Genomic DNA, 9,664 nt, shown 5'->3' with positions numbered 1-9,664 from the left:
TCTGCGTTTAAAAAAAACCTTACTCTTTGAGGAAAATTGCTGGATATAAGTTATGCCCACCTTTAACCTATTGCCAAATTGCTCTCCAAGGTGTTAAGATTTTGACCCACCTGTCTTTTCACTTTAAGTGATTTATTTAAGTGATTGTCTTTTTCTTGCATTGTAATGAAAATACTGTCCGGTTTATTTCAGGCGTGGCATACATGGAATGTTCCCCCTCCATTTGGCAGCCTTGAGTGGTTTTTCAGATTGCTGCAGGAAACTCCTTTCTTCTGGTGAGTGGGACTTTTGCAAACTGATTATTTTGTCTCCTGCCCCCATTTTAATACAATTTGTTTGTTCTTCGATAATTACATACAGATATCTCCAAATGTGAATCGTGTATTAACCCCTCTTAGAAAATGTTGGGTCCTTTAATTTTTTTTAAAAATATATATTTTTTGATTTTTTACAGATAGGAAGGGAGAGGGATAGAGAGTTAGAAACATCGATCAGCTACCTCCTGCACACCCCCTACTGGGGATGTGCCTGCAACCAAGGTACATGCCCCTGACCGGAATCGAACCCAGGACCTTTCAGTCCACAGGCCGACGCTCTATCCACTGAGCCAAACTTGCTACGGCTGAACAAATTTTCTAATTGTTTTAAATTTTCAAGAGAGGAATCAGGCCGAGCACAACTTTTCACACATGCTAACATAAGCTGTTGGCCAGCCTCTGTTTGGGGTGTCCACTGGTCAGATGGCCTCGAATCTAGGGGCCACGTCTAGACACAGCCCAGCCAGCCCTGCTTTTATGAACCAGGACAGATAAGCCTGTTTAAGGTAGATGGGGAGGCTGGGTGTGCCCAGCATCATAAGTGACATCTCTAATATGCATGTACTGACAACAGGCCTATTATTACAAAAGAAATGCTATTTCCAATACTTCTATCATATGATCTCCATTTTAGCAGATAATGTCTTTCGCTTTAATCAGTTCATTACATTTTTCTGAATTTTCTGATTAACTATTGAGGGGACAAATTAGGTATTAACCGAACCTAGGATTTATAGACAGATTAGTATTAAAATGTGGCTTAGCTCTTTGATCTCCTCATATTAGGTCATATAGAATTTTGTCAACCTCGCGTTTATAGAATCTTATCTTTAATTTTAGTTCAGCTGTCACATTATGTGGTATACATGCATTTCACTAGAAGTGTTTTGGGGTAAGACTTTCTTCCCCGTCCTGTAGCACACGGACATCCAGTAAAGCACTGGCTTCATCCCATGGTTCTACACAATCACATGGCAAGCTCGTCTCCCTTTTCTGCTCTGCCTTCTCTTGCCTCTTTGAGCCATTGCTACCTTCTAAAATATGTCTTTTGAGTGTTTTCCTAGAATTATATTTTCCCTTGGGTACATTCACTAGCATCTTAAAAAGTGTTGTTTACATTTTGTTTTGTTCTTCTGAATATAAAAAATAGTATATGGGCTTCCAGATTATAATGGCAGGAAGTAACCAACTCTTTTTTAAAAATATGTTTTTATTGGTTTTAGAGAGAAAGGGAGAGGAAGAGAGAGAGAAAAACATTGATCAGCTACCTCCTGCACACCCCCTACTGGGGATCGAACCCACAACCTAGATATGTGCTCTGACCAGGATTTAAACCAGTGACCTTTTGGTGCCCAGGGTGACACTCCACTAATTGAGCCACCCGGCCCAGGGCTCAAATGTTTCATATGAACATTTTTTAGGCACTTAATACATATTGCCAAATTGCTCTCCAGGAAAGTTGGACCAGTTACACGCCCACCAGCAATGTTCACTTTCATTTTTGAAGTCAATCAAATTTTGTTGTAGTCTGCTCATATTTCTAATCTTATTATATCCCTTTTTATTATTTCTTTGGGGTTCTGGCACCTCCCAATTTAGTGTTCTCATTGAATTTCATTAGCAGCTGTTCCATTAGTAGCACAGAAGAAGGATTAAAGTGTTAACTAGAATAGATTTTGACAAAAACCTACAAAAATGCATGTTTTTATCTTTGCATAAATCCTATTTAATCAAAGTTTCTCAGAAACCTCTCTTTGGTACTTAAGGATGAGAACTGACCATTGATGAAGTTCTAGACTTTGGTAAGTGTGGTTCTACCTCAGTGGGATGGCACATTGGAGATGTAGATGAATTCCCTTCATAACAAGGCTTAATGAGGTTCTATAAGGAGTTAGATCAATTCACTGCCCTTTGTTTCCACTCTTCAACAACCAAGGAATCTACCTTCAGTTGGGACCCTTGATTACTTCTTTTTAATATATACATGTGTATGTTTATTGATTTTAGACAGAAAGGGAGAGGGAGAGAGAAATAGAAACATCGATGAGAGAGAAATATCATCGATCGGCTGCCTCCTGCACGCCCCCCACAGGGAATCGAGTTGCAGCCTGGGCATGTGCCCTGACCAGGAATCAAACTGGTGGCCTCTTGTTTCCTGGCTCCACACTCAATCACAGAGCTACACCAGCCGGGCTCAATACACTGTTCTCTTTTTATTTTTAATGTATTTTTATTGATTTCAGAGAGGAAGGGAGAGGAAGAGAGAGATAGAAACATCAATGATGAGAGAAAATCATCAATTGGCTCCCTCCTGCACACCCCTCACTGGGGATGGAGCCCGAAACCCAGGCATGTGCCCTTGACCGGAATCAAACCCGGGACTCTTCAGTCCGCAGGCCAACATTCTATCCACCGAGCCAAACCAGCCAGGGCTCAATATGCTATTCTTTAAAGGATAATAAAAATAAATATAGGGATATTAGCAAGATGTACTTTGGTAAAATAAAAAATCATTCTCCTTTTTTCTTTTATGCACAAAATGTCACATATTCTATTTGGTTGATAAGGTACATACATATTCTCACTTTCTATTATCTACTGAGAGATGACTCACTCAAAATATTGACTAACTTTTTAAATCAATACTTAATTTTTTAGAAATAATTAGAGAGACTCAACTCTGACATAAATATTCACCCCACCCAGTTCCTGGGCCTACTTCTGTTAGAAGATAACCTATAAATAATTCACGAAGCTGACATTACTCGTTGTATTGTGATCATGTTTTCTGGGAAAGTCTTTGCAGCTGTTCTAATATAGATTGCCAGTTATCAGTAGTTGGGAATGCAAGTCAACTTTTAATTATGCAGAGGCTGATTATTCAGACCACAAACGGCTCCCGCCCTGCACTGCGCCTTCCTGTGCTGCGCCTGCCTTTTAGCATTTTCGCTGCTCATTAGCACTGCACCCGGAGCGCAGCATTGGACGAGGGGGCGGAGGGGAAGCCACAGTTCAGTAAGCACTTAGGAGAAGCTCTGATGAAAGATGGCAGTAACAGTTTGTAAAACTGTTTACTGAAATGGAATCATTTGGATTCTCTGTGAATTTTATTTGTCCCATTCTTGTCCTCCATAGCAACAGATAATAGGATGGTCTTCAGAGAGACTCTATTCCTCTATTCCATGTTTTCCTGTCCAGAACGTTTTCACATGACAGTTCATGATATTTTCTCTTTTCATTACATTTGTACGTAGACTACTTTATTTCTTTGGAAATAGGTATATTGAGATTCCTGGCATAGACAGTGATGCCACAATTCTCTGATGATTTTTCAGTTTTCCAGAAAACTGAGTGTCCCTTTAAGTATCAATATCTTTTTTTTTAATATATTTTATTGATTTTTTTACAGAGAGGAAGGGAGAGAGAGATAGAGAGTCAGAAACATTGATGAGAGAGAGAGACATCGATCAGCCGCCTCCTGCACATCCCCCACTGGGGATGTGCCCGCAACCCAGGCACATGCCCCCGACCGGAATCGAACCCAGGACCCTTCAGTCCGCAGGCCGACGCTCTATCCACTGAGCCAAACTGGCCTCGGCTAAGTATCAATATCTTTTATATGGCAACCAGTTTCATTGGAAATATGATTTCCTCGTACTTAAACCAAGGCCACTGAACACAATCTAAGGCCTTTTCTGGATGCCCCGGCTTACCTATAGGTTGTGCCTGTTCCTGAGATAGCTATGGCTGTGACAAAAACCCACGCAGGCGTGCTGTCAGTCAGCCTCCAGGTAAGTGAAACGTTGCAGTTGTAGTAAAACTCCGGTGGTGCGGTGTTTCTGTCTGCCCTAAGGCTGTTATCCTTGTATAAGTTCTCTGCCTCCTCCTCCAGCCTGTCACCCATCTCTTTGGTCATTGTCAAAACCTGCCTCTTATTAGTTCTCTGTTTCTGGGCTGTTGTGGGCTGAGAAACTGAATATCGAAGCCGGTTAGGACTGTGGCTAAAATAAGAGCAAGTAGGCCTGCTCGAGAGTACAAAGACTCACAGAGGAATGAATATAAGTGCATGAGCTACGGCACAGAAATAGCCCCACCTCTGAGAGGCCCTTTTCCTCCTTCCTTCCTAATTTTCAGTCATGTAGTTAAATTGCTGGTTAATTGTGTTTCAAAGAAGACATTGTTAAGAAAAAAATACCTTATTTGGGACATGAGGCTATCTTGAATAGACGTCGTCCAGAATGTTTTTTCAGTGCGACCTGCTGACTGACTTCCCATAAAGTTGAGATGTCGGGCAGAAGGAACAGGAGAGCATCGGAACGATGGCTTTTTAAAAATAGATGATAAGGCTGTTTAGTTTCAGATCGTAATTAGGTTACTTGTTCTATTAACCAATTAGACTTAGCCAGCCAAAGACCAGTGAAACAAAAGCACTGACTATAAAAATCTTCGGGAAATAAACTCAGCAGGTACTCTAGTTTCTGGGTTCTCATGAACATCCACCTAGACAGCTCCCTACCTTTTTGATCATTTTTGATAATTCCTTTTTGATCATTTTTTTATAAACTCTAATCTTTGGGCTTTTTGCGGGACTGAGACACAATGGTTAGGTCCCAGGACTCTGGTGGACGTTTCATGTGTTCCTTTGCTTCGCTTCCTGGGGACCAGCGTTTGCTGTGAGTGAGTCATGCTCCATCTGATGGATATCGGATCCGGCGGTGGAGCTGTGACTCAGACGGGCGTCAGGCCCAATTGCCCAGCTCATCTTCTGAGAGGCGGATGGCGAGGCCAGGACTAATGTCCTGACACATTTTCCGTGTTTCCTCTTGGCCTTTCAGGATCTAAAGAGAACATGGTTACCGACAGCAGGCAGGTCCGCCTGGCCACAGGCCTCTTCCCCGTGGTCAGCCTCCTGAACCATTCCTGCAGCCCCAACACCAGCGTGTCCTTCGTGAGCACGGTGGCCACCGTTCGGGCCTCACAGCAGATTGGGGAAGGGCAGGAGATTCTCCACTGTTACGGTGAGCCCTCCCTCCTCGCTCCTGTTACCCTGTCCCGCAGGAAAGGAATTAGCAAACCGCTGGGCAGGTGTCTTTCTGGGCCAGTGATCGTTTCCTGGAAGAAACGGTGCGTACTTAGGCCAGGAAGGGGCCTTCCTACTGGGCACCGTTGTGTCCAAACTGTCGCGTATGTCACTGCTTCATCCCCATTAACTTCCTGTTCTGAAAATGGGCTAGAAACAGCCTTTTGGCTTTTTTCTCCTGTCCCCACGAGTTGGAGGCTTATTTCTATATCTAGTTCCACAAATGTTCGAGTACAGGGGACCTGGCACATGATGAATAATGGACCAGACCCTCTGCTAAGCCGAAGTTTTTAAAGTGGTGCCTCTCTCTGCCCTGGCTGGTTTGGCTCAGCGGATAGAGCACCGGCCTGCGGACTCAAGGGTCCCAGGTTCGATTCTGGTCAAGGACATGTACCTTCCTTGCAGGCACATCCCCCGTGGGGAGTGTGCAGGAGGCAGCTGATCAATTTTTCTTTCTCATCGATGTTTCTAACTCTCTATCCCTCTCTCTTCCTCTCTGTAAAAAATCAATAAGATATATTTTAAAAAAATAAAGTGGTGCCTCTCTCAAAAAGTAAAAAATAAAACAATAATAATAAAGCAGTGCCTCTCTCTTGCTTTAAATATTGGCCCCGTGTGATCTCTCTGCAGGGCCTCACGAGAGCAGGATGGGTGTTGCCGAGAGGCAGCAGAAGCTGAGGTCTCAGTATTTCTTTGACTGCGACTGCCTGGCTTGTCAGAACGGAAAGTGCAGAGCGGCTGCAGGGCCCCGGTGGGAAGCGTTCCGCTGTCACTGCTGCGGAGAGCTCATGCAGGTGGGTCTCCCCTCTCCTCAGCTTCTCCTGGAGGTCCGTCATCCAGCCCAAAGGCCGTAAACCTTTACCAGGAAGCCATTGGGGCTTACAGGAGCCGAGAGCAGAACTCTCTTCCCTTTCAGCGCATCCTCCCCACACATTGATCACCCACCCCACACCCACCCCCCAGGAACCACAGTGAAAGGTTGGATTTAGTCATCTTACAAGAAAAAGATTTGCAGAAACCTTTACCAGGAAGCCATTGGGGCTTACAGGTGCCGAGAGCAGGACTCCCTTCCCTTTCAGCGCATCCTCCTCACACATTGATCACCCACCCCCCAGGAACCGCAGTGAAAGGTCAGATTTAGTCATCTTACAAGAAAAAGATTTGCAAGAGCAAATAACAGAAAATCCCTCCTAAACTGGCCTAAGGGGCGGGAGGGGACACTGGGAATTTATTTGCTCAAGTAAATCGCTAAAACGTCATAGGGTAGAGGCACATCAGATACATCTTGATCCAGGGGCTTAGTAATGTCACCCAGACCCACTTTTCTCTGTGCCCCCCTCAGCTCCATTGTCTGTGTTCGCCCAGCCTCCGGCAGACTTCCCTCTGCTGGTGGCAAGACGACCAGATGCACTGGTCTAACAGAGGGCTGGCAAAAATTGCTTTGCGTTTCATTGACCCGATTCCTGTGGCTGGAGGAAAACCAGAGTCAAATGATTTTCCTCCGGCCATCTGGGCCAGAGGAAGGGCCAGGTCGGAGCTACATGCACACCCCTCAGCTACCGGGCGCTGACTGTGGGAGGGTGGGAGAGGGTCCCCGGGAGGGGGCAGGTTGCTGTTGCCAAATGTGGGCATAGGTACTGGCATCTAAAAAAACAGCAAGTGTTCACCTCCGAGATTTTCTCGGCCGCCAGAGGATTGGGCATTGTTAGGGGAACAGGAAGTGGCATGTAGAAGTGGAAATGGAAGTGGAAGTGGCCTGTGTCGGAAAGCTGAAGTTACAAACCCACCGTCAGATACTAGGCCTCACCTAGCACCTTTTCTTGTGGCTTTTTCATAACTGCTAGACATGTGTCTGTCATCCACAGTGCTGGCCCCAAAGAGACATGAGAGAGGGGCTGCCAAGATGGAAAGAAATTGTGGGCTGCACCAATTTAATTGTAAATCACATCGTGGTGGGGAGGGGCCATGTTGCAGGGACTGGTCACCGCTTTCATTAGAATTGCTGCTGTCCAGCCAAATTCGGTCAGGGTTCGGTCACGGTGTGTTATTGCCGGAGTCTCTCCCCCATCAGTCAGGAGCTATGGTGCGATCCTGTAACGTAAGCACATGCAGTCTTGCTAACCAACTCTGATACAGGAATAAAGACAACGCTGGCTTCCACAGGGAGACGATGTGCTGAGCTGTGGCAGCGCATCCTGTACGGAATCGGCCAGCAGGGACCGCCTCGTGTCTCGGCTCCAGGACCTGCGGCAGCGGGTCGGGAAGGCCCAGACGCTTCTCAGGAATGGCAAAGTGGGTGAGGCTGGTCCCTTCCTGTTTCTTCATTCTGAGATGACTCAAGGATACTCAGTAATGATTGAAGACTTGTACTTAATTATCCCCATGCCAGCCACAAGGTGGCTGTGTCGGCCAAGGAGACCAAAACCCAACCAGTTCAATTTGTGTGGTCCTGGAAAAGGGGCCAGAGGATTTAAGCTGTAGTTCTCTGATGCATCAGCAGGCTAAGTTCAGGTATCCCGTGACGACTAAAGGGTTATCCCTGACACCCATGATCTTTGCGCATAGTCCAGAAGTTCGGTGTCATTTTAATTCCAGGCCCTCATGACCTAATTTCCTGGAGAAATTGTTCTGACCTCGTCAGAGCCTCATCTCTGTTCTAAGACCAGTGGGGCCAGTGCCTGGTGGATAAAAGTATCCTGCTTCTTTCAGAGGGAGTTGTGGGACTCCTCATTACCCTCGAAAGCTCTGCCTTAGAGCGCCATGTCATGGGAATTTATTTACCCTAGTTTATGAAATTTGACCTTCAGCTTAGATCTCTGAGTCAAGAGAAACAATGACCATATGTGGAGTGTGTTATTCCACTTCAAACTGACGTTGGAAACGCAGAGTAAATGTGAGGAGGCCTCACCCCAAACCTTTTTCTACTGAAAGAGAAAACATAAGAGAACAACAGCTTGCCCAGCCCGTATGGCTCAGTGGTTGAGCATTGACCTATGAACTAGGAGGTCACGGTTCGATTCCCAATTCCCTGTCAGGACACCTGCTTGGGGTTGTGGGCTCAGTGTGGGGCCTGCAGGAGGCAGCCAATCAGTGATTCTCTCTTATCATCGATGTTTCCATCTCTCCTCCTTTCCTCTCTGAAATCAATAAAAATGTATTTTTAAAAAAGAGAACACAGCGTTATTGGAACAAACGCTGTGGGTTGGTCACAAGGAGGCGAGCTGGGGTTTCCACCTTTAGCCCAGCTAACATAACATTTAAGAGCTGGGTGCGCGTGTCTAGGGCTGGGTTGGTGTCTGTAATGAGGTCCCTTCCCTTTGAGTTGACAGAGCGAGCCATTCAGCTGCTGTTGGGGTGCCAGCGTGATGCCGAGAGCTTCCTGTCCGCGGAACACAGCCTGGTGGGAGAAATCGAGGACGCCCTGGCCCAGGCCTATGCTGCTTTAGGTACAGCGTGTGTTTTTATTTTCTGCCCCAGGGGACAAGTTGGCCTGGTGCGTTTGGCCATGACCCTAGCCCAGCCATGGGCAAACTTCAGCCCGTTAGAAATGAATAAAACTATTGAAAAAAAAGACCGTACCCTTTTATGTAACGATGTTTACTTTGAATTTATATTAGTTCACACAAACACTCCATCCATGCTTTTGTTCCGGCCCTCCGGTCCAGTTTAAGAACCCATTGTGGCCCTCGAGTCAAAAAATTTGCCCACCCCTGCCCTAGCCTCATCTGGTTCGTTATCTCTTCGTCTTTCAACTGAGGCTGCTCTCCCTTCCACTTAGCTTTCCTGGCCCCAGAAGTGCTCATCCACAGTTGATTGTGGTTCTTTTCTGAATCCAGATGTTTCTTTCTTCCCAGGGGACTGGCACAAGTCCGCTGCCCACCTGCAGAGGAGTCTCCGAGTCGTTGAGGTTCGCCACGGGCCAGCCAGTGTCGAAATGGGCCATGAGCTCTTCAAACTGGCCCAGATCTTTTTCAATGGGTAAGTCTTTCTCTTGCTTCCTAGCACTTGGCCAGACCACATGCTGTTCTAGCTTTTATGGGGCTCTTCCAGATATTACTTTTTTCCTGTGGTGCTTTTCAGCATGTTGCAACTTCTTTATTTCCTCATTAAGAGAGATCCTGTCCTTCTGTTTTGCTGATGAAGTTTAATAATTTTCTCCTGAGAGATCTTAGCGCTGAGGGAGTTTCCTAGGGAAAACTGCCATGCAGTCCCCCACCCACCAACATAGCCGTTCTTCTCAGGCCTCCCGGTTGGTTACTCTCACCCC

General features: G+C 46.0%; 1 protein-coding gene across 1 annotated transcript in view; it reads left to right on the top strand.

The window, feature by feature from the left end:
• The window catches only part of SMYD4 (SET and MYND domain containing 4), a 33,282-nt gene that overhangs the window by 21,856 nt on the left and 1,762 nt on the right, over positions 1-9,664 (top strand). The window contains exons 6-10 of the mRNA XM_015566809.1: positions 5,153-5,335; positions 6,028-6,191; positions 7,561-7,693; positions 8,727-8,843; positions 9,252-9,375. Coding sequence (XP_015422295.1) covers positions 5,153-5,335; positions 6,028-6,191; positions 7,561-7,693; positions 8,727-8,843; positions 9,252-9,375 — 721 coding nt within the window. The remainder of the gene's footprint in view (positions 1-5,152; positions 5,336-6,027; positions 6,192-7,560; positions 7,694-8,726; positions 8,844-9,251; positions 9,376-9,664) is intronic.

Source organism: Myotis davidii, unplaced genomic scaffold (assembly GCF_000327345.1).
Source record: "Myotis davidii unplaced genomic scaffold, ASM32734v1 scaffold363, whole genome shotgun sequence".
NCBI classification, from domain to species: Eukaryota; Metazoa; Chordata; class Mammalia; order Chiroptera; family Vespertilionidae; genus Myotis; species Myotis davidii.
Note: the sequence above shows the minus strand (reverse complement) of the source record. Positions and strands in the feature narration are given on the sequence as shown.